The 25,393-nt window shown below is 38.8% G+C and overlaps 2 protein-coding genes across 2 annotated transcripts; one reads left to right on the plus strand and one right to left on the minus strand.

The window, feature by feature from the left end:
- Window positions 1-590: 590 nt before the first annotated feature.
- Window positions 591-4,937, plus strand: LOC107777990 (enoyl-[acyl-carrier-protein] reductase [NADH] 2, chloroplastic). Its single transcript, XM_016598169.2, has 13 exons — window positions 591-741; window positions 1,565-1,877; window positions 1,979-2,088; window positions 2,178-2,233; window positions 2,317-2,401; window positions 2,476-2,523; window positions 3,135-3,209; window positions 3,286-3,397; window positions 3,520-3,571; window positions 3,655-3,706; window positions 3,804-3,861; window positions 4,166-4,264; window positions 4,487-4,937. The coding sequence occupies exons 2-13, from the start codon at window positions 1,604-1,606 to the stop codon at window positions 4,633-4,635; spliced, it is 1,170 nt and encodes a 389-aa protein (XP_016453655.1). The 5' UTR covers window positions 591-741; window positions 1,565-1,603; the 3' UTR covers window positions 4,636-4,937.
- Window positions 4,938-4,974: 37 nt separating this feature from the next.
- On the minus strand, window positions 4,975-11,436 carry LOC107777999 (non-structural maintenance of chromosomes element 4 homolog A-like). The gene is made up of 7 exons (XM_016598176.2): window positions 11,011-11,436; window positions 7,932-8,012; window positions 7,049-7,298; window positions 6,877-6,967; window positions 6,268-6,484; window positions 6,085-6,176; window positions 4,975-5,593 (listed from the first exon to the last, which is right to left on the minus strand). The coding sequence occupies exons 1-7, from the start codon at window positions 11,177-11,179 to the stop codon at window positions 5,342-5,344; spliced, it is 1,152 nt and encodes a 383-aa protein (XP_016453662.1). The 5' UTR covers window positions 11,180-11,436; the 3' UTR covers window positions 4,975-5,341.
- Between the last annotated feature and the right edge of the window lie 13,957 nt (window positions 11,437-25,393).

Here is a 25,393-nt window from a genome sequence, read left to right on the forward strand (position 1 = left end):
CTTCATTGGTAATAGCCAAAAATCTCGGGCACATGTTATTCTTGCATCTTCCTGAATGGTGAGAAATCAACTGGGTAGCATAGATTTTTGTTGGAAATACTAATATAAAGTTGAATCCGAAATTTGGAGGCGATTGAATATGATTTACTATGACTTAGGTCAGAAACTTCAAAATTAAGCAAAGAAGATGACTGAGGTCGTTTGATTTGTACTGGGGTTTGAGTCAGAGATGTAATTGGTTGTTTTCCAACGACGATGGCGATTAGGAGGGAGGCGACAGAAAACAGGAGAAGAGGAGAGAAGACAGAAAGGAGGCTGGAAGGACGCTTATTGAGACAATTAAATATAAACGGTAAGAAAAACTTAGTTATAGCTGATAAATTTGAAACTTTGAAGATATTTAGTAAATAAGTTTAAAATATGGTATAGGAACAAAATGATTTATAAGCCCTTTCAGTGTGTTTAGATCAAAATTCAACACTTCCGACGGGCTATTGATGGACCAACTGGACGTGGGCTCACTTACATAACTTCTTGAGCAGTGAAAGCCCAAGCCTTAAACAGGGTAAAATTGTCATTTAATACATAACATCCCACTTGTTCACACTCTCTCCATTACTGCACTTTCAAAGCTCCCCAACGGCCATAGCTTCGTTTTCATCGACAGAGCACTATATGTAAATCAATTTATTTTCTCGCTCAAGCATTATTAGTTCCTTCTTCGTGTTGTCTGAATCTGAGGTAAGTTTTTTTTCTTTGCATAAACATCTATGATTCAAATGCGGTTAGATCCTACATTGATCACATGTTATCTCATCATCTTTCGGTTTTTTAGTTTTTTTGTTTGAAATTTGGTTTCATCCTCTATTTGATGAATCTATCGAGTTAAATTAGAATTGCATTTGCGTGTATGGATTCTGATAAATCACTCGCGTGCTACTTGAGCTATGTTTCTTTATTCTTTTTTTAAAAAAGAATTTAAGTTGAGTCTGGTGTATTAAAATTTTCATGAAACTCAACTTTTAACTTCAGATTAATGGTCCAACCAGTATTTAGACATTTTTATCAGTTTATACCAAGCACACATTTTTAAGCTTATGGTGCTTGATCATTATTATTTTTGAGAGGTTGTTCATGCTATAGGCTGATCCAAGATTTGAACTTTATGGGTTCGGGATGCCACTTAACTACTAACCATTTGAGTTACTGGGTTCGAAATTTAATATTTGTACATGTTCAGTAGATTTTTTAACAGATATATAAGGTCTGCGCTAAGCTGTTGGGTTCGAATGAACCCAGACCTTACCTTATACATCCGCCCTTGCGTCATGCTTTCAACTTCATTGTCGAGGCGTATACATTGAATTTAACAACTTGTGTTATATGGAATCAATATTTAAGAAATGCACAAGATACAACTACAAATTTTAAGTTTGACATTACTTACTTACACATGTAAATTTGACTGATTTATTTTCTCATATTGCCTGGATCATTAATGTATTGTATATATTTTGTTGGGTCAAAAATATTTTGTTGTACTGACCATCTATGATTCCTTCAGATTCCTCTTTTTTTATTCTGGTCCACTGACTTGCTGGAAATGGCTGCAAACACAACTCCTGGCTTGCAAATCCGAGCAACCGAACAATGCATTTCCACATCTCGCAATATTTCAAATTTGAGCAGTATAAGTTTCAGTTTTGAAAGTAAACGAAAATCTTTTACAGATTTTAGAGGTTCATCTTACATCTCGCTCAGCAAGCCAATCGATAGCTCCAAACTGGCTCCTATAAAATTTGAAAAGATGGTTACAAAAGCAATGTCTGGAGCAAGTGAACAAGTGCCAGTTTCAGGATTACCTATCGATTTGAGAGGTTGCTCTAAAGTGTCTGTAAATTCTCCTTTGATTTGAGGTTTTGTGCAGAAGTATAGAGTTTTTGCTTGCAATTAGTGATTGTTATTTCTTATTATGCAGGTAAGAGGGCATTTATTGCTGGCATAGCAGATGATAATGGGTATGGATGGGCAATAGCAAAGTCTCTTGCAGCTGCAGGGGCTGAAATTCTTGTTGGTACATGGGTCCCTGTACGTATATCTTTGACATGTTTATAAAGTTACTACCATTACTTATAACGTGGCAAAGAGGTAGTCTTTCTAATTACTTTATATTACAGGCACTGAACATTTTCGAAACCAGTCTGCGGCGGGGGAAGTTTGATGATTCACGAGTGTAAGCATGAAAATATTCTATCTTTCCATGTACTGTCTTCTTTCCCACATTTTTCTGATAGATAATGTAATTTGATGTTTTAGGTTGCCAGATGGATCATTGATGGAAATTACAAAGGTTTACCCTCTGGATGCAGTTTTTGACAGTCCAGAAGATGTTCCTGAGGATGTAAGATAAACTATTCTCAGTTCCCTTCTCAACAACTTATACAAGTCTAATCATACTTGGTGAGATTGGTGCAGGTCAAAACAAACAAACGTTATGCTGGATCCTCAAAATGGACTGTCAAGGTATATCATGCTTTACATATTTCTTGCTGTTTCTCATATTTTTCATCTGGATATATGCCTACATGCAATCATCTGTATTTGTTGGTGCTTATATTAAAGGAAACTTTTATTTGTGAATGTTGAAGGGCATTCAAACATATATATATCGGATGTTGTTTGACTCGTTTTAGTATTCTCCACCATGCCTGTGCACATTGCTTATAGTTGACATCCATATATTATGTCAAATCTTCTTCAACCCTGGCTCCCTAAATTTATTTGGCCAGAAAAGTTTCAGTTATAGTTGATGCTGAAATTTGGTTGCGAAAGACTTCATTATATCTTAAATGTGTCATTGACTGAAATGTTTGTTTGGTTATCAGTAAGGACTTTGTAATATGCTATATGCATCATTGATACTGAAACTTCTGTTTGGTTATCAATTAATTGAAGTACCATATTCCGCTCCTCTGGCATGTGATATCTCCAGTGTTTTCTCCTCCATCTTTTTAGTTGAATTATCTATCTTGCTCATAAAGTAGTAAATAAGTATTGTATATTTAGGGAATCCAGAGTTATGTCAACACAGCTGATAAACTTGTTAAATAACCTTTTTATTGCTAATATTGTAGGAAGTTGCTGAATGTGTTAAACAAGATTTTGGCACTATTGACATCCTTGTACATTCGCTTGCAAATGGTCCAGAGGTACACTATTCCTTTCATTGTTTAATTTCCCTTTACAATCTATTTGAGGCCTACTATTTTTAAATATTTATTATAGGTTAGCAAACCTCTGTCAGAGACATCAAGAAAAGGATACCTTGCAGCTGTATCTGCCTCCAGTTATTCCTTTATATCTCTACTGAGGCATTTTCTTCCCATAATAAATCCAGGTAAACTCTTGCTAGCCTTCTGTTATTTTTGGTTACTTTAGTAAAACAATATTAGTGCAACAAGTGCTGTTCCATCAAACAAATCTTTCTCTGAAACTTTCAGCTATGTCCTTACCTTGTAGGCGGTGCCACAATCTCTCTAACGTACATTGCTTCTGAAAGGATTATCCCTGGGTATGACTCTCCTTAATTACGTAGGTTGAGCTTTCTTAATTTCTCAGTTTAGGTTTAAATTAATATTCTTCTTGGATTTACAGATATGGAGGCGGTATGAGTTCGGCAAAAGCTGCTTTGGAGAGTGACACAAGAGTAAGTTTGTACCTAGGTTTATTTTCGATAATCCATCTCTCATTTCCTTTAGCTTCAACTGTGAGCATCGCTTAAGAGTAGTGTATGCTTGCTGAAGGTCCTGGCGTTTGAAGCTGGAAGAAAGCACAAAGTCAGAGTGAACACGATATCTGCAGGTATGCATCAACACTCAGTTTCTTCATAACTTGCTGATCTTTGAACTCCGGAAATTTGCTGCACAAACCACTTCAAAGATATGCTGCATTGCCAAAGCTTGTAGATTATTGTCGTTTCAGGGAGAACATGTTTTCCATGTTACAAACTAAAGCTGTATAGAAATAAATTTGGTGGATAACTTCTTAAATCATTTATTGCGTGTTCAACACACATCAAACGTTCCTATTTTCGTCTCCTAATCTGCTCAGTGCTCATAAATCTAAAATTCCATCACCAGAAATTAAATAAGTAGATGCTTTACAGGTCCACTGGGAAGTCGTGCAGCAAAAGCTATTGGATTTATTGACATGATGATAAATTACTCATTGGAGAATGCTCCTTTGCAAAAGGAGTTATATGCCGGTAAGTCAGTTGCTTAAATATTTATTTGCCACTGAATGCTCAGAAGAATCACCATGTTGCTAGTGGGGGGTCAAATGTGTGCTCTTCTGAATTGATTTTCAAAATCATACTGGTGAATGTGTCGGGTTGGAGGCTTCGAATAGAATTTAAATCGACTCTCATCTTACTATATGCTGCACTTCTATTGCTTCCGAGTGTCTAACCTTAAAGTGGACCTAACAGAGGAGGTCGGTAACACTGCTGCTTTTCTGGCATCTCCTTTGGCTTCAGCAATTACTGGTGCCACCGTGTATGTTGACAATGGTCTGAACGCAATGGGAGTTGGAGTTGACAGCCCAGCTTTTTCGGGTCTCGATATCCCAAAGAGTTAGAGCTGGAGGCAATGCTAGTATGGCTTTCGTTATTTCAGAGAAATAAGTTATTCTTTCGATAATCGGAAACAAAAGTCAGCCTCTTGCCTCTTGGTTTTGTTATCTGTTATAGATTCCGCAGATAGGTCATTTCATTTCGATGAGTGGATAGCAATTGATGTGACATTGCATTTGTAGGAGGCAATCTCAGCATTGGATATGCATCTAAATTTAACTGCTCGCTAGCGGAAAGACTTGCAATTGGAGTTGACAGTTTTTTCGCTTATTAACTTATGCATTCGATGAGTAAAACTTTCTTTCTGGTTTTCCGTTGCCCATTATCTTACGGAGTGCAGGATATTTATTTGATTTAATACTGCCATTGCTCAAATCTTAGCGTCTAAATATATACATAAGTTATCCAGTAGCTTTCACCCTACGCATGAACTACAGATAGGGCAGACTATTTGCCACTAGTATCATACGCTCAACCAGTGCGTAATAAGGACATCTTCAAGATCGCTTGTTTCCTCTTGTTACCTCAACAAGAAGGAACAAAATAAGATGGGAAAAGAATGTCCGCTTGTTACCTCTATGTCTGAATATATTAACCAAAGAGCTATTGGCCCAAAAAACATATCAAAGTTAACAATTTCCTAATACTTAACCAATAACCAACCGTGGAACTTCCTGAATCATCTCAAAGTTCCATAAGCTTCAGCCAGTCTTATGTGAGCTTTCGCTTTCCTTTCCTAATAGCAGCAGCTCTTGCAGAATTATCACTTTCTGGGGAATCTTCAACTACAGTCTGCTCCTGCAAAACCAGACCACGATTTCTGGATAACTTCCTTATTGGTGTTGTTGACACAGCTCGTTCATTTTCTACATTGTTTGATGCCGGCTGAGAATTGGCTGGCGTTTCAGCTTCATTTCTGTGTGGCATTAATTCTTCTCCCTCACCAACAGAAGCCAACATAAGCTGCATAAGAAGAAACTAATTCAGTGACTAGTAATAGAACTCCTAGGCACATCACATGTAATGGAACTAAAATGAGCATTTAAAAGATTCAAGAATGAGCGCAAAACAGCAGGAAACATGCTGAGTAGCGTAGACAAGACAGCTGCTAAATGAAAATCAGCAAATCTGTTATGCATCAGAAATGAAAAGAACAGGCTAATGATGTGGTAAAACTGACCATACATTTATTCTGCAGAATAATACAAAAATGAAAGTTGATCTCATCCACAAGCTTGTTAAAGCACAAATCCTTGGCCATTATAGCTTATGTGAGAAGCATATTTCTAGTATAAGATAGAAAGTCATTTCAGTGTGCTAATAGTTCAATATCAACAGAAACAAAAATAAAAACCATCCATAATCCTCTATATATATATATATATACAGAGAGAGAGAGAAATGATGGAGAGAGAGAGAGAGAGAGAGAAGAATGATGGATTTAAGATAGATACCTTCCAATCCAGGAAGTCGAATCTAAAGACGAAGTGCGTATAAGAAACCTCCCCAGAAAGGACTGCATTAGAAGCAGGAGCATTCCTTGGTGCTGCATAATCATTAGTTAGTCTAGTCATGAAATATGCAGGGGCAGAAGAAGAAACTGAAACTCCAAACAACTATGGGCATAAGAAACTTACAAACTCTATGACAGCCTTTGTCATCAACAGTTATGTCAGCCCGCCCATCTTTAATTAGAAACGATAAGGCAAATAAATTTTCAACTGTTTGTGCAAATGATCTTCTATTCAGGATTATGTTTTCGAGCTTAACACTCTTATGCCTCCTTAAAATTTGGAACATCGTAGCCATATTCTTGTCAGTTTCTGTCTTCTCTTCACCAACTGTTTCATTTAGCTGAAAATATATCAAGATATCTTAGGATACAATAAATATTACCAAAGTAAAGGAAAAATTAAGTAGTGCTTATGCGGTTCAAAGAAACTAAAGAAAAGTGACTACAGTCAGCAACTCGGCATTTCAAACAGAATGAGGAAACTCTAATGCAAAGAGAGATCTACAAGATAATATTCAAGTAAAATGCGTAAACTATTATAGAGATAGACTCAATTCTCTTAGAGACTTAAGATTTCTTTAAATGTTCTTCCAGCAGTAAACAACTGACTAAATCATTTCTAAATATCTTAGCTTAAACTATATTCTTCTGATAAGGTGGGAGCAATTTCTTTATCCAAGTTCTCCAAATAATAAGCAAGGATGCGTAGAGGCTTGTAAATAGAATGTCATACCTCCTCAGGGCGTTCACTTTCTGTTGGCATGACACGCTTTCTACGAACAACAGGATTACGTTGCTTAACTTCAGTATTCATAGGCCCAATCCTGTGAAAAATATAGATTACATCTGGTTCAATACACAAAGTGGTACATAACAAGAAAGAAGATGGATGATGGAAAATTTACATAGTGCAGCATCCAGGAGCACCCTTGAAAACATGAGAGACAGCAAGACCAACATCTTTCCAGTGTATATTTCCATCCTCTTCTGTCCTACTGCTAGATCCACCTTCTTGGCCAAAGTCCCCAAGTAAACAACTAACAAAATCTGAAGGGGTCACTCCTCCATTACTATGTGCCTTTACAGTCGTCACCAACGAGTTTGTGATGTCCAGCAAGGCCTCAGCATCGGCAACCTGTTCCCTAGGTTTTTGTACTATATATAAAAAATAAAACTTCTAAAGTGAATCCAGAAAATTCGAACATGATTGTATAACTGAATCATCGGGGTTGTGAACCTATAAAAGCTAAAAGAATAACATCTACTTTTTCTATGAAATAAGAAGGCCTACTATTTCATTTCTCGACAATTAATTAAATCCCAAAAGCCTAAGGGAAAACAATTAAATGCAGATTTCTCACCCTCCAACTTTAAAGGAAGTCACCAGACAGTCCGTCAGCTTTTTAAAGAAAAGAAAAACATATTTTCAGCTTACGCTCAAATCATATGAGTTTGGATAGACAGAATAATACAATGAACCAATCATACTTATGTAAACAAGTAATAAGGCAATCAATCCAACTACTCAAGAAACCACCTATTTTCAAATGGATTCTCTCTTTCACAAATAAACAAGAGATTTAGCACCTGCACTCTGCAAAACATTTCAAGTTCTGCAGCAGTACTTCAACGAAAACATAACCAAGCAAAAATGAATTGAACTAAAAAAGTAAGAGTAATTTTGCACATGCAAAGTACAAATTACCCAAGCAGGTAAGCCACATTCAGAAACAAAATAATATTACACATAGTATCAATGCACCAGAAACATAAAACTTGAACCAATACCTTGCTGATGTAGCCTTTCAACTTCCTCAATTATCGTCTTAAATTTATCTGAATCAACTTGTGATATATTATCTCTCTCATCTGCAACAAAGGCACAATTATTAACGCCTAATCATGCTAAAATGGCATCATGATTACTGTTAGTAATACAAAATATTCACCATAAAATCAAAGTTGGCGTGTTATATCTCAGATGGGGAACTAATCTTAGAACTCCAAAAAGAAAAAAAAAACATAACATCAGAATTGACTGCTAACAAATAACATCAATCTAATAGAAGGCCAATAAGGTTTAAGTTCTGAGTGCTGACAGCATATAAGTTTTTTACATCATTAGGTTAAGTTTACATATAACAATAGGTAACTCATCGTAGTGAACACTAATTGGTGACTTGGAAAATAGGGCAGTAACCTGCTATAAGAGGTTAAATTGCATCGATAGTGTAAAAGTTATTTACACAATCCAAGTGAAGTACAGGCTAGAAGTTGTACAGACTAGCTAAGGTGAGAGAAAGGAAGGCCCGTGATCTGGATCAAGTGAAGTGCATCAAAGATGAGGGCAGAGTTTTGATGGAAGAGGCACAAATTAGGCGAAAATGACAATCGTACTTCTATAAACTCTTAAATGAAGAGGGGGATAGGAACATTGTGCTAGGTGATTTGGAGCACTCCGAGAGTTATCGTGATTTTGGATTAATGGATTTTGTAGGTGATTTAAGAGGTTGTGAGTTCGAGTCACCCCAAGAGCAAGGTGGGGAGTTCTTGGAGGGAGGGAGCCGAGGGTCTATCGGAAACAGCCTATCTATCCCAGGGTAGGGGTAAGGTCTGCGTACACACTACCCTCCCCTGACCCCACTAGTAGGATTATACTGGGTTGTTGTTGTTGTTGTTGTTGGATTTTGTAGGCGCATAAGAGTTGAAGAGGTCAAGGGGGCTATGCGTAGGATGAGCAGGGGTAAAGCGACTGGCCAGATGAAATCCCTTTGAAATTTTGAAAGAACGCGGGTAGGACAGGCGTGAAGTGGCTCACTGGGTTATTTAGCATCATTTTAAGACGAAAAAAATGCTCGAAGAATGGAGGTGGAGTATGATAATTCGATTGTACAAATACAAGAGTGATATCTAAAATTGCAACAACGGTAGGGGTATCAAGTTGTTAAGCCATACGATGAAGGCTTGGAAGAGGGTGGTAGAAGTAAGGGTGAGGAGTAGTTTGTCTATTTCCAAGAACCAAGCATGCCGGGTCGTTAAACTACGGAAGCCATTCACCTTGTGAGGAGATTGGTGGAGCAGTATAGGGAATTGAAGAAGGACTTGAATATAGTGTTCATTAACCTAGAGAAAGCATACGTCAAAGTCCCGAGAAAGGTTCTATGGAGATGTTTGGAGGCTAAAGGTGTGCATGTAGCATACATTAGGGTGATTAAGGACATATATGATGGAGCTAAGACCCGGGTCAGGATGGTGAGAGGAGATTTAGAACACTTTCCGGTTGTGATGGGATTGCACCAGGGATCAGCCCTTAGGCCGTTCTTGTTTTCCTTGGCGATGGATGAACTGACGTGTCCTATTCAAGGGGATGTGTCATGATGTATGTTATTTGCAGATGGCATAGTTCTGATTGACGAGACGCGAGTTGGTGTTAACGAGAGGCTGGACGTTCGGCGACAGACCCTAAAATCTAAAGATTTCAGGTTGAGCAGAACCAAGACGGAATATTTGGAGTGTAAGTTCAGCGACATAACCCAAGAAGCGAACATGGATGTGAGGCTTGATGCACAGGTCATCCCCAAGAGAGATAGTTTCAAGTACCTTGGGTCAGTAATACAGGAAAATGGGGAGATTGATGAAGATATCACATATCGTATTGGAGCAGGGTGGATGAAATAGAGACTCGCTTATGGTGTCTTGTGTGATAAGAATGTGCCATTAAAACTTAAAGGTAAGTTATACAAAGTGGTAGTTAGACTGACTATGTTGTATGGGACAGAGTGTTGGCCAGTCAAAAACTCTCATGTTTAAAAGATGAAAGTAGCTTAAATGAGGATGTTAAGATGGATGTACGGGCATACTAGGTTGGATAAGATTAGAAATGAAGTTATTCGGCAAAAGGTGGGAGTGGCTCCCGTGGAGAATACGATGTGGGAGGCAAGGCTAAGATGGTTCGGACATGTGAAGGGAAGAAGCACAGATTCCCCAATTAGAAGGTATGAGAGGTTTGCCGTGGTGGGTGGGGGAGAGGTGATTAGGCAGGACATGGAACAACTGGAGCTTACTGAGAACATAACCCCTGATAGGAGGGTATGGAGGTCAAGAATTAGGGTGAAAGGTTAGTAGGCAGTCGAGCATTCCCCTTTCTTTCCCAGACCAATAGCATTAGTATTAGCATGGTAACTCTTTATTCTTGGATTGCTGATACTACCTACTGTTCGATTGCATTCTTTTGCTTCGCTTTTCTTAATATCTTGTTGTTATTATCACTTGTTTCCGCTGCTTCTTTCCATCTTGTCTTTAGCCGAGGGTCTATCGGAAACAGCATTTTTGCCCTCCAAGGGGTAGAGGTAAGGCATGCGTATAAACTACCCTCCCCAGACCCTACTTGTGGGAACTCACTGGGTTTTTTGTTGTTGTTGTTGTTGTTATCAGTGTCTATAACTTAAATCCAGTAGGGGTAATAACCTGTTATAGGAGGTTATATTGCACTCAGGATAAAAATTATTTACAGTCAGTGCACATAACTTAAATCCAGTAGTGTAATAACATGCTAGCAGAGGTTAAAATGCACTGGTAATATAAAAATTACTTATAATGTTAGTGTATATAACTTAAATCCAGTCAAATATAAAGCAGTTGAAAAGGAAATTTTCTCTACAGATAATATGAATTCAGTGAGAAACAAGCTACTCAATTTGTTCACAAATTTTTTGGGAGTATTACTATTTGAAGAGGCACACTGTTTTACTTTGATTACATTCATTCAAATGAATGTTAGTTATTCGTAACTATAAATAACTGTGAGTTGTAGGAAATCTGAATCTCAACAGAAAAAGGAGCAAAATGTAGGTAAATAATGAGTTACCGGAAATCCGAGACTTAAAATTGAGATAATGAGAGCGAAGAACTCTGCGCCCAATAGTGTGATCCTCATCCACCGAACTGTTATTGTTGTTATTTCTAGCGCCTGCTGCAGCTGCAGCGCCATTACTACTTTGAATATTGACTGGTTCACGTTTTGCGGTTCGAAACATAGCTAATTCAGGAAGCTTCTTATGACAGAATTAGGGTGAAAATGAGCACAAAAATTGAGGAAGAATATGCGAAGAGATTAAGAAGAATTATGCGTAAAATTTAAATTCGGAGCAGAAAAGAATTGCTAAAATTGAAATCCTGAAGAAGATGTAAAAACCCTATGAATTTTGAAAAAGAGTTGTAACTCCATTGAGGCGCGCTGTGAGTCACCCCCTTTCTCTCTCTCTCTCTCTAAATTTTCTGTCTTTAACGATTTATATATATATATATATATATATATATATATATTGTGGGTTGTAGAGAGAAGATCACCTGCGGGTGTGTGCAGAGGATTAAAGGTGAGCTTAACTTGATTGGCAAGTACTGGAGTTTTAACTCATATGGTCTCTTAAGTATGATAATATGTATAGTTTAGTCCTAATGATATTATCTTGAGCGCATAAAGTCCCTTAAGTTTGAAATAATTGAGCAATTCTGATCCAATTGGAATATCCAAATGGATCATTATAGCTAATGAAAATTTCACGTGCTTCTCAAAGTAGAATAGAAGACGACCCGATAAAGATCTTCTTCTCCAATTTCAACACTAATCATATTAGAAACACAAAACTTTAGACAAAACAATCACTACAATTTTTTTAACAAGTCTATTAGTAACAAAAAATAAACCGTAATAAAGGAAAAATAATATTGGGAAAGAAGACCCGATTGTAATTCAACTTGATTGTGTGAGAGACATGTTATTGTATTTGATTTTATGCAAATTTTAAAATATTTAATTTATTTAAGGATTATATTAGTGATAGTGGATAAATTATAATATTAGATTAATGGTAAAAAGTCAGGGAAAGCATCATCTAATTTTTAAGTTGAATAGTTTAGTGAATCTATTAAAAATTAGAAATTGTATAAAAATAAAATAGAGCTAATTATTTTTTAATTTCCTAAAGAAAAGAGTTAACTACTACTTATTTTAACAAGAAGTTTCATGAGGAGCAGGCCCAAGTGTTCCACGACTGAAATGTGAATTTGTTGGGTTAAGGACCAAAAGGCAGTAGAAAAATGCTAGTTCATAATAGACGCGGCTCAACAAGACTGGAGGTCTAAATCCAAAATTTAATCGAATGCTTTTTTTGAAATAAAATCTTCATATATATATTTTTTTGAAGTCTATTTTTTCTAATTTTTTGAGATGTAAAATTATTAATAATTTCGTTTATAAATCATTTAATCTCTCCTAAGATATTGTTGATCTTAAAAAATAGGACCAAATTCAAAAAGTTGATAATTTGATATCGAAATAATTATTTAATTTTCCAATATAATTGTTGCAATGTTTGAAACAAGGGGAAAAAGTTAAGAATGCACAATATAACTTATTCGGTAGTACTCTTCAGCTCTTATGATCACTAGAATAAAGTAGTCTTTTTTTAAGAAACAATATAATTTATGAAAAATTTAAACTTTGCAGAAACCAAGAAAGAGGGTATAAGAGTATAATACACGTTTTCTGATGAGATATGTAAAAAAAATGAGGCATTTGAACTATTAGAGATATTAAAAAAAGGGTCTCTAGAAGTTTATTATAGGTTTTCTAGTAACAAATGTGAAAAGGAGAAGAATAATTTAGGTACTTCACTGATGATGTCAATCGTAAATGTAAATAACCCAAAAATTTATATTTAAGGTAAGGGTCGAGAGTGATTCTCTTTCTCGAATTTTTACTCAAACGGTTATATCAATAACAAATTAATTTTAAAAAAATTAAAAGTTATTTTAACTTTTTATAAAATATTTCACTTTTCTACTTTGAAATAATCAATATTTTAAAAGCTTAACTTATAAATTCATTATTGGCAAAAATTGGGCTCCAGCTCCAAGGATTGTAATGGGATGGATATGATCTAACCTACCTTAATCAAATATATTGGGATTCGAGCCCTATGAATGATATCTTGTTAGAGCATGCTTTCACTTTTATTAAGCCTTAAGCGGTGAAAATTTAAATTAGTCGGGACCTCAATATAAATACCGAATACGAATAGAAAACAAAAAAAAAATATTTGGGACCTAAAGCTATTGCTTTAGTTGCTTGACCCTTTGGCCGCCTCTGGTCCATGATAGCATAATATTGTCCTATCTAATCTTAACTCGAATCGAGCCCAACAGAATTCAATTCATAGATAAATACTTAAAGTAATAAAGTTAGTATTAAATGTCAGATAAATAGTTATTTTAATTATTATTGTGATCAAGTAAATACCTTTTATTAATATATGTATGGGTTGGTCAGTCAAAAACTCTCATGTCCATAAGATTAAAGTAGTGAAAATGAAGATGTTGATATGGATGTGCGGATATACTAAAAAGGATAAGATTAGGAATGAAGAGATTCGGGATAAGATGGGAGTGACCTCCGTGGTGGACAAAAATATGAAAAGCAAAGATTGAGATGGTTTAAGCATGAATGCCCCAGTGAGGAGAGAGGTTGACCATGATGGTTTTGAGGAGATGTAGAGTTAGGCTAAAGAAGTATTAATGAGGTGATTAGACAATATATGATGCATCTTTAGCTTACCGAGGACATGACCCTTGATCGCAGGGTGTGAAAATCGAGAATTAGAATATAAAATTAATAGGTAGTCGAGCGCATTTTCTTCCCTTACGAGTAGTACTATTAGTATTACTAGTTTTAGTGTACATGCGTTGCACGTGCATAACGCGTCAATCAACAAAAAAAATATAAAAAATCTGTTGTTGGTTGTACCCTATACATTGAATACACAACTATAAAAATTACATAAATATTACTCCATTAAAGAATATATTAGAGTTATTTAATAAATATAAAAAAATAAAAATTCCTGAAAATGATGAATATTGATCCGATTAAGTTAGCTTAACGAAGGAATAGATCTTTTCCTACCTAATGCCTTAGTGGGACTCCAGGCTTTGCCTTCAATTACTGAAGTTATTTGTTTGTCTTCTTTTTTGAAAGATTAATTAGTAAGATATACTTGACATACAAAAATTAATGATAATATTATAATACAATCTATTCAGATTTTCTAAAATTATATTTATTGAACTTGACATGCAATTGTAAAATGTCCTTTCATCCGTGCTTCCATAATTTGATGTTATAGATGGATAAAACTTAAATTGCTAGGAGAATCTTCAAGTTCATTAAATATTTTACAATCAATTACTATTTCCTTATCAATTTAGTTTGAGATAGCAAATTTAGGAATGAAAGTTTTTAATTGAGCTTGTCTTATGACAAGACCTTTCCTCATGTTACGTGGTCAAAATAGACATGACACGTAAAATTAGAAAAATTCATAGTCAAGAAAAAAATAAAAGGGAAAAACCCACAAGACTATTCATTGGTTTGCTGGAAAAAAAATCATTGGTTGGAGGCTACCAACTTTAACTTATGTTTAAAGTACATATAGTAGTTTACATGTTAGAGGTTGGTTTGGAGACAACATTAACATGTATAAAATACGTTCCTTATTTGTATGTCTACGCACAAAAAAATAATAATATTATAAGTGAATTGTTTAATTTATATAAGGTAAATTTATTTGTTGATTTTAACGTACTAACTAATAGGACTTTACATAGTTGTTCAATAAGGAAAGATTCAAAATACAAAGTTTTAGTGTATTTTAAACTCTTAAATATTTAAAAATAATTAAATGACTATTCCTAAATATTAGAAAATAATTAAAGGACTGTACCTACATATTAGAAAAATAACTTAAATTACTATTTTATCTAAAGTGAAATTAGTTTTTAAAGGGTAAAAAAGGCGAACGACATTTCGCTAAGGGCCTTCGTGCTTTTAATATAATATAAATTCTCTTATTTCTCTTGTATTAGATTTCTATTACTACTACTTAATGTTTCTTATGCTTTCGCTCTCTTATTATCCTGTTGTTATTAATGCTTTTTTTCATGTCTTTTTTGCTATCGTATTTCTTTTAAACTGCTGTGATTTTTGCTTTTCTTGAACCGAGGGTCTATCGGAAGCAACCTCTCTACCTGCACAAGATAGATTTGCGTACACACTATTCTCCACAGACCTCACTTATGAAATTACACCGAATATATTACTATTGTATATGGTAAAAACCGGTTAGTCTTTCGTACGAACTGGTCGAGATGGTAATGCATTGGATCGGAGAAGCATCTTCATAATCAGGTTGAGATCCGGAGTCAGGTCACCAAGTTTCGAGCCCTAAGGATCGATCAATGTCGAGATCGATATCATTATCGAGCTCGAGTCCAAATCGAACTATGATGCAAAGTGAAGTTATCGAGCTTACGAGGCAGAGACCGACCAACACTGACCCCGAATCAATACAAGGACCCGGGCCAGAGTCGAGCTCGAGTCAAGATCGAGAGCTCGAAGTCAAGATCGAGAGCTCGGGTCAAGATCGAGAGCTCGAGTCAAGATCGAGCTTATAGACAAGAGCCATTGCAATCCCACTAGAGGAGAGAATCCTGACAGGAATTATGAAAAAGCTGATTTATCATGGGTATCCACTATGTAAATTTAATTATATCTAAAGTGGAATCCCTCCACTATAAAGGGTATGGTTATTATGTCTGTAAGGACAAATTTTTTGGCATACTTGGTAACTGAGATATCATACATTTCATATTGAAGAACTATCTTTTCTAGCTTCATATCTTTCATCCTCACAGTCAAATATTAGATATTCTTATTTATCCATACGATTTGTGTTGAGTTATACCACATATCCTTAGAACTATGTACAAATTTAAATCTATCCATTTTTCGGCTAAACAGTTTGGCGCCTACCGTTGGGCTAAGGATAACAGTGGTTATTTGATACGAATCTGCAAAAATACACCGTTTTGCGCTTATTTCCGAAAGTATCGTGGATTTCGGATTAGCAACGACTAACTACCAATCAAATGGCCTCACCTATCGACAACGAAGCCGGTCTTCAAGATGAGAACAACAACTTGACACCCGGTGCCAAAAGACCACTTGTCAACGCCGTTGGATCTCGAATCGAAGTGCCGATAAATATCAATTCGCATGTGGCCATTGAGGCGAACTTACATTCTGAACCTGAAAATAGCATTCACGGTGGCACTCGGTCTGCAGCTCGAGATACCCATAACGTCGAGGAAAACGACGTCAGCTTGCGTATGATTTTCGAAATTTTGCAAGCTTAACAGGCAGCAATAGCTCAGTTGTAGAGCCAAACCCAGCTACCGAGCAGGCCGGAGCCCAGTCCACCTCGAGAAATTGCCAGCAGAACGGAGCCAGCCATAGTGAGGTCAAATGAGCAAGAATCGGGGACTACTCCCGAAATTGCTAAAATACTCGATGAGCTCACAAAGCGAGTCGAAGCCAACGATAAAAAAGTAGAAACATATAATTTCAGGGTCGATCAGATCCCGGGGGATCCACCAATGATAAAAGGGTTGGATTCCAAAAAATTCTTGCAAAAGCCTTTTTCCTCAAGCGCAACCCCAAAACCAATCCCCAAAAAATTTCGTATGTCCGAAATTCCCAAATATAATGGAACGACCGATCCCAACGAACACGTCACCTCTTACACGTACGCCATCAAGGGTAATGATTTGGAGGACGATGAAATCGAATCTATGTTGTTGAAAACATTCGGAAAGACCCTCTCGAAGGGAGCAATGATTTGGTATCACAACCTACCACCGTATTCGATCGACTCATTTGCCATGTTAGCAGATTCTTTCGTAAAGGCATACGCCACGGCCATAAAGGTCGCAACGAGGAAATCAGACCTTTTCAAGGTAAGACAAAGGGATAACGAGATGCTAAGGGAGTTCGTATCTCTTTTTCAAATAGAACGAATGGATCTACCACCGGTCATAGACGATTGGGCTGTTCAGGCTTTCACTCAAGGTTTGAACGAACGAAGTTCGACGGCATCATGACGACTGAAGCATAACCTGATCGAGTACCCAGCTATCACTTAGGCCGACGTACACATTCGGTACCAATCAAAAATTAGAGTCGAAGATGATCAGTTGGGGGCTGAACTCGCTGCTCGAAGGGATATCAATCGAGAACAAGGTCCGATCAGGGATCGATATCGACCGTATGACGGAAACCACAGAATCAATGAATCGAGACGCAACCCCGGACAAATAAACAAAAGAAGTGATCGAGGTCAAGGGTCTCGGGGGCTAATGAACAGAAGTGGGTTCGACAGGCCTACCGGATCTAAGGAAGCGCCTTGGTTATCGGAGTATAACTTCATCATTGATGCATTCGCCATCATGTCGGCTATCGGATGCATCAAAGACATTAAATGGCCTCGACCCATGCAGACCGATCCTGCCCAGAGAAATCACAATCAAATGTGTGAATATCATGGCACACATGGCCACAGAACGGAAGATTGCAGGCAACTAAGAGAGGAGGTAGCCCGGTTATTCAATAAAGGGCACCTTCGAGAATTTTTAAGCGATGGCGAAGAACCATTTCAAAAACAGGGATTTCGGCAAGCAAAACGAACAAGAAGAACCACAACACGTCATTCACATGATCATCGGCTACGTCGATACCCCTCAAGGGCCGGTGCTTAAAAGCACTAAGACATCGATTGTGAAAGAAAAGCGATCTCGAACTCAAGATTACGCACACATAGAAACTTTGTCGTTCAATGATGAAGATGCAGAAGGAGTCATACAACCTCATAACGATGCACTGGTAATATCCGTACTTATGAATAAAACTAAAGTTAAGTGTGTGTTAATTGATCCAGGTAGCTCGGCCAACATCATTAGATTGAAGGTCGTACAACAACTCGGTTTACAGGACCAGATCGTACCCGCGACCCCGGTCCTAAACGGATTCAATATGGCATGTGAAACCACCAAAGACGAGATAATTCTGCCAATAAACGTGGCCGGGACCATCCAGGAAAGGAAGTTCCACATAATCGAAGGCGATATGAGGTACAATGCCCTTTTTGGAAGGCCATGGATCCACAACATGAGAGTTGTACCTTCGACCCTACACCAGGTTCTTAAATTCCCAACATCGAGGGGGTTATAACAGTGTACAGAGAGTAACCGGCCGCAAGAGAAATGTTTGTCGTTGAGGAAGCGAATCCGATATCCTCACCTTCGCCAATAAAGGGATCGAGCTCAAAATGGGAACAAGATGCCAAATAGCAATCACAGACACCAGATTTAACCCAACCAGAAAATCAGAAGATCGATGAAGATGATGATCATAGGATTCCCCGATCCTTCGTGCTTCTCGATGATTCCGACGCTACACAATCAACGATTGAAGAATTGGAGCAAGTCATATTAATCGAGCGTTTGCCCGAACGAAAGGTATACCTTGGAACGGGATTAACCCCCGAACTCAGGAACCGACTTATTCAATTTCTTATCGATAACATGGATTATTTTGCTTGGTCCCATTTAGATATAATAGGAATCCCACCGGATATAACGACACATCGATTAAGCTTGGACCCTAGGTTCAGGCCGGTGAAGCAAAAGAGAAGACCTCAGTCTGAGGTAAAGCACGCATTCATAAAGGACGAGGTGACCAAACTTCTCAAAATAGGGTCCATTCGGGAGGTGAAATATCCTGAATGGTTAGCCAATGTAGTTGCAGTGCCTAAAAAAGGAACAAACTTAGAATGTGTGTAGATTATAAGGATTTGAACAAATCATGCCCCAAAGATTCTTTTCCGCTGCCCAACATCGATCGCATGATCGATGCTACGGCCGACTACGAGATCCTTACTTTTCTCAATGCCTATTCCGGGTATAATCAAATCCAAATGAACCCGAAAAACCAGGAAAAGACTTCATTTGTCACCAAGTATGGAACATATTGTTATAATGTGATGTCCTTTGGGATAAAAAATACAGGAGCTACTTACCAACGCCTAGTAAATAAAATGTTCGAGGAATAAATAGGTAAGTCAATGGAAGTTTATATTGATGACATGCTAGTTAAGTCCCTGCGCGCAGAGGACCATTTGATCCATTTGCAGGAAACATTCAAGATTTTAAGGAAATACAACATGAAGCTCAACCCCGAGAAGTGTGCTTTCGGGGTCGGTTCGGGCAAGTTCCTCGGTTTCATGATGTCAAATCGGGGGATCGAGATTAACCCCGATAAAATCAAGGCCATCGAAGACATCACCATCGTGGACAACGTAAAAGCCGTACAGAGGCTAACGGGATGGATTGCAGCCTTAGGCCGATTCATTTCAAGGTCGTCAGATCGAAGTCACCATTTTTTCTCTCTACTCAAAAAGAAGAACGATTTCGCTTGGACCCTGGAATGCTAACAGCCATTAGAGGAATTAAAACGATATCTATCGAGCAAGCCACTGCTTCATACTCCAAAAACAGACGAAAATCTTTGCTTATACTTGACAGTATCGGAAATTGCGGTAAGCGGTGTCCTAGTTCGAGAAGAGCAAGGTACGCAATTTCCCATTTATTATATAAGCCGAACCTTAGAGAAGCAGAAACTAGATATCCACACCTAAAAAAATTAGCACTTGCACTGATAAGCGCCTCTAGAAAGTTAAGACCTTACTTTCAATGTCATCCCATATGCGTATTAACCACTTACCCGCTTTGTAATATTTTGCACAAGCCCGAACTATCAGGCCGATTGGCCAAATGGGCAGTCGAACTCAGCAGGTACGACATCGAGTATCAATCCCGTGCGGCCATCAAGTCTCAAATTTTAGCAGACTTCGTGGACGATTTCATGCCGACCCTCGTACCCGAAGTCGAAAAAGAATTCTTATTAAAGTCGGGTACGTCATCGGGGGTATGGACCCTTTTTACAGACTGGGCTTCGAACGTGAAGGGGTCCGGGCTAGGCATCATTTTAAAGCCACCCATGGGTAACACTATTAGGCAATCTATCAAAACTACTAGGTTGACTAACAACGAGGCCGAGTATGAGGCCATGATTGCAGGTCTCGAGCTAGCTAAAAGCTTGGGAGCAGAAGTCATTGAAGCCAAGTGTGACTCTTTGCTGGTAGTAAATCAAGTAAACAACACCTTCGAAGTTCGAGAAGATAGAATGCAAAAGTATTTGGACAAACTGCAGGTCACTTTGCACCATTTCAAAGAATGGACTTTACAGCATGTTCCACGAGAGCAGAATAGTGAGGCTGATGCACTTGTAAATTTAGGATCATCGGTCGATGAAGGCGAAATAAGCTCGGGGACTATCGTTAAACTCTCGAGATCCGTGATCGAAGAAGGTCATGCCGAAATAAATTCTACGAGCCTAACCTGGGATTGGAGGAATAAGTATATTGAATACTTAAAGAATGGAAAGCTCCCATCAGACCCTAAAAATTCGAGGGCCCTACGAACCAAAGCTGCTCGATTCACATTAACTGCAGATGGGGCGCTATATCGAAGGACATTCGATGGACCATTGGCAGTATGCTTAGGTCCAAGAGACACCAACTACATCCTACGGGAAGTGCACGAGGGCACTTATGGGAATCACTCCGGTGCCAATTCATTAGTTCGAAAAATAATCAGGGCAGGGTATTATTGGATCGATATGGGCAAAGATGCAAAGGAGTTTGTTCGAAAATGTGACAAATATCAAAGGTTTGCACCAATGATCCATCAGCCCGGAGAGTAACTTCACTCAGTCCTATCCCCATGGCCATTCATGAAATGGGGAATGGATATCGTCGGTCCTCTGCCATCAGCCCCAGGTAAAGCTAAGTTCATTTTATTTATGACTGACTCTTTCTCTAAATGGGTTGAAGCACAGGCATACGTGAAAGTAAGAGAGAAAAAGGCTATAGACTTTATCTGGGATCATATCTTATGTCGATTCGGGATACCCACCGAAATAGTGTATGACAATGGGAAACAGTTTGTCGGCAGCAAAGTAATGAAATTCCTCGAAGACCACAAAATAAAAAGAATATTATCAACACCATATCACCCTAGTGGGAACGGACAAGGCCAAATCAACGAACAAAACTATCATTCAAAACCCAAAGAAGAGGCTGAACGACGCTAAAGGAAAATGGAGAGAAATTCTACCCGAAGTCCTTTGGGCATATCGAACAACATCAATATCTAGTACGGGGGCAACCCCATTCTCCTTAGTATATGGCTCCAAAGCCTTGATTCCAGTCGAAGTCGGGGAACCCAGTGCCAGGTTTTGATATACAACGGAAGAGTCAAATAATGAGGCTATGAACACTAGCCTCGAATTATCGGATGAAAAATGAGAAGTTGCTCTCGTCTAATTGGCCACCCAAAAGAAGCGAATCAAAAGATACTATAATCGAAGAACCAAGCTTCGCCATTTTAAACTCGGGGACTTAGTGTTAAGTAAAGTCACCCTCAGTACCCGAAATCCAAACGAAGGAAAACTAGGATCGAACTGGGAAAGACCGTATCAGGTTCTCGAAAACGTCGAAAAAGGATCATACAAGCTCTGTATTATAAACGGCAAACAACCATCAAGCAATTGGAATGTGTCACACCTAAAACGATACTACTGCTAAGGTACGACCCTCCCATATTCATTTAAATTTCGAAACTAACCCCTACAGGAGTCTGATCAGGAGCTAGGATGGATCCTTCAATACGAAGCCCTAGATTTGGAAGCATGCGTTGCACTCTTTTTCCCTTAGACCGGTTTTATTCCAAATGAATTTTTCGGCAAGGTTTTTAATAAGGTAACCAATGATCGTGCTAAACTTAGAAACAATTTGACAGTATCCGAGGCATCTTTACAATCGACCTCGAATACTGGGGGGGCATTAGCCCTCAAATATATCAAGTTCTGATGCAAGACAGTTATTTTGTAACAACAGGGTTCCAATAGGAAAAGTTGTAAGAGCCAAATGGTCAAAACGAACCATGCTCATGTAGTTGGCCCGAGCCCTGACGCAAAACATGAACAAATGTATAATGACTTGCAAAGAAAGTTATCTTCTTTACCGATATCTTATATCCAAGAAAAAAATCCTCTATTTAGAGATTTATTATGCAAACAGGATTGAGATAAATCTCCGAGTCCGAGCAAGCACTCACTCGACCATTACTCCTACGGGCTACATTACTTCGAGTTCGAAATCACTCATTCAACTATTAAGCCAAAAGGCTACATTACTTCGAGTTCGAAATCACTCACTTGACTATTAAGCCTACGGGCTACATTACTTCGAGTTCGAATCACTCACTCGACTATTAAGCCTACGGGCTACATTACTTCGAGTTCGAAATCACTCACTCTACTATTAAGCCTACGGGCTACATTACTTCGAGTTTGAAATCACTCACTTGACTTTAAGCCTACAGGCTACATTACTTCAAGTTCGAATCACTCTCTCGACTATTAAGCCTACGGGCTACATTACTTCGAATTCAAATCACTCACTCGACTATTAAGCCTACAGGCTACTTACTTCGAGTTCGAATCACTCACTCGACTATTAAGCTTACGGGCTACATTACTTCGAGTTCGAGTCACTCACTCGACTATTAAGCCTATGGGCTACATTACTTCGAGTTCGAAATCACTCATTCGACTATTAAGCCTACGGGCTACATTACTTCGAGTTCAAAATCACTCACTTGACTATTAAGCCTACGGGATACATTACTTCGAGTTCGAATCACTCACTCGACTATTAAGCCTACGGGCTACATTACTTCGAGTTCGAATCACTCACTCGGCTATTAAGCCTACATGCTACATTACTTCGAGTTCGAATTACTCACTCGACTAAATTTCCTAAAGCCTTACGAAAACCTTCATAAGGCAGAAAATAAAGGCAAGTATTTAAAGGAAAAAATATTTATATATACATACAAGATTGTTTACAAGATTAGTTACAACATACAAAATGGAAACTAAGGGCTAAGTTTCTTGGTTATCTCTGAGGGCTAAGTTTTTTGGTTATCTCCGGGACAGTCTCTTCTCCATCGGGCTCCTCCCCACTCTGAGACCCGCTCTTGTTCCCGTCATCGTCATCGTCATCATCATCATCGTCATCATCATCATCGGAGGCCAAGGCCCCAGCATCAGCTTCAAGCTCTTTTGCCTTTATTATCTCTTCAGTAAGATCGAAGCCTTGAGCATGGATCTCCTCGAGGGTCTCCCTCCGAGATTGGCACTTGGCAAATTCGACTATCCAATGTGCTCGAGTTCGAGCGGTCTCAGCTACTTCTCTCATATGCGACTGAGCAGCCTTAACATCGGCTCGATAAACAGCCACAAATGCATCTGCATTGGCCTTTGTCTTTTCAGCATTGGCAAGTTCAGAAGCCAACCGAGCCTCAAGCTCCTATATTTTCCTTGCTTGAACCGAGCTTTTTTCCTTCAGACTTTGAAGTTGATTTTCGACCAATGATAATTGGGTTCGAGCAGCCTCTTTCTCTGCGGCAAAGCAGTCCATATTTCCTTTCCATTTCAAGAACTCCATCTTTATCACATTGACCTCCTCACGGAGCTTCCCAATCATCTCAAGCTTCTACTGCAGCTGTGAGACCGAAAGATTAGCCATCGTTCCAGTATCGAATCCATAGGCTCTTAATAGTGTCATTACCTGCTCGGACAGATCGGTATGATCTTGGTGAGCTTTGGCCAACTCAGCTCGGAGGTCCTTGATTTCTTTTCCCCTGCCCTAAGAAGAGTTTAAGGGCCTTCCTCTCCTCTGTGGCTCGTTGGAGATCGGCCTCATATCGACGCAGCTCAGCTCGAGATCGAAAACATGCTTCTCGATGAGCTACCACGGCCTACGAAGAAAGAAGAAACAAAGTAAGAAAGGAAAAACAGACAAGAGATAATACCAACAAAATAATTCAAGGATTACCTGATTCAAAGCCTACTGCACTCCGTGAAAAAGATCTGATGCATCACTAGTACCGGCAGCATCCTCGACACTGGTAAACAGATCACGAAAAGGATCCTCTCCATCATGAGGCCCGTCTAGTTCAAGGGCCCCCAAAGCTTGGGCTTCCCGAATTGCCCCTTCAGAAAAAGCAAGGAAGGTGGGCGAGTCTTCGATTGCTACTGCCCCAAGTGAGTCACTTGGGGCATTCTCTTCAGTTCGAAGAGATTAGGGGAGAGCCCTTTCAGACGTATCCCCCATCCGGTGGCTTCAATGGGAAGCATCCTCGATCTCCAAAAACTCGGGGACTCTACCCGAATCTTTATCCGATATATCCTCAGTTCGAAGCGGAGCCTTATAAACCACCATCGATCCAGCTGCCTGTGAAGCGTCGGTGGTCTTCTTCGATCGGGCCACCAGTACGGACCCGTCGTCTTCCTCTTCCTCATCTTCATCCCTTAGACGCTGAACTAATTCTAAGGTCAAAGAGATGGTATTCTTCCTCGACTTACGAGTCGACCTTGGCTTCTATTTTGGATTTTCGAAAGTAGAGGCCCTTTTCCTCTTATTTCCCTCCCCAGGTTTAGAAACCGGGTCCGAGGCTTCTTCCTCACCGGGCAGGGACCTCAAAACCGAATCTCTGCCCAGGCCTAAACACAAGAAGATCCGTTGAATATGCGAAAAATATTTCGTTCGAACTCTCAAGACATAAGAAATAAGCTTACCATGATTTTTGGCCTCCCATTGGCCCTTTTCCAAATCACGCCACGAATGTTCGACGTATGTAGAGGTCGAAGCCAGGGCCTGTACCCAGATCTTAAGATCGGGAATGGCACCGGGCATCCAAGGAACCGCTGCATCACAAAAGAGATATCAGTAAGAAAGAAACAAAGAGACAAGGCGATAGGGAATAAGCAGCAGAATCACACTTACGCTTCATATTCCATTATTCAGGGAATGTCATCTTTTCAACGGGGATTAGGTCCGAAGTCCTCACTCGAACGAACCTGCCCATCCAACCTCGATCTTTGTCCTCGTCTATGCTCGAGAACAGTACCTTGGTAGCCCAGCGTTGAAGTTTTATTAATCCATCCCAAAAGATGCGGGGACTATACAATCTAATAAGATAATCGAGGGTGAAAGGCATCCCCTCGATCTTGTTTGCAAATAAACGGATGAGGATAACGATCCGCTAAAATGAAGGATGAATCTGACCTAGAGTTATTCGGTATTGACGACAAAAATCGATGATAACCGGGTCGAGAGGTCCTAACGTAATAGGGTAAGTATACACACTAAGGAACCCTTTCACGTGGGTGG

The sequence above is a fragment of the Nicotiana tabacum genome, chromosome 15 (assembly GCF_000715075.1).
Source record: "Nicotiana tabacum cultivar K326 chromosome 15, ASM71507v2, whole genome shotgun sequence".
Classification (NCBI taxonomy): domain Eukaryota; kingdom Viridiplantae; phylum Streptophyta; class Magnoliopsida; order Solanales; family Solanaceae; genus Nicotiana; species Nicotiana tabacum.

What these genes read in the sequence shown, in the direction of transcription:
- LOC107777990 (XM_016598169.2), top strand. Translation starts at nt 1,604, where the DNA reads ATGGCTGCAAACACAACTCCTGGCTTGCAAATCCGAGCAACCGAACAA. An exon ending in ATTACCTATCGATTTGAGAG is followed by an intron (nt 1,878 to 1,978) that starts GTTGCTCTAAAG and finishes CTTATTATGCAG; the next exon opens with GTAAGAGGGCATTTATTGCT. An exon ending in CGCTTGCAAATGGTCCAGAG is followed by an intron (nt 3,210 to 3,285) that starts GTACACTATTCC and finishes TATTTATTATAG; the next exon opens with GTTAGCAAACCTCTGTCAGA.
- LOC107777999 (XM_016598176.2), bottom strand. Translation starts at nt 11,179, where the DNA reads ATGTTTCGAACCGCAAAACGTGAACCAGTCAATATTCAAAGTAGTAAT. An exon ending in GCTCCTGGATGCTGCACTAT is followed by an intron (nt 6,968 to 7,048) that starts GTAAATTTTCCA and finishes TATTTTTCACAG; the next exon opens with GATTGGGCCTATGAATACTG. An exon ending in TCGACTTCCTGGATTGGAAG is followed by an intron (nt 5,594 to 6,084) that starts GTATCTATCTTA and finishes CTTCTTATGCAG; the next exon opens with CTTATGTTGGCTTCTGTTGG.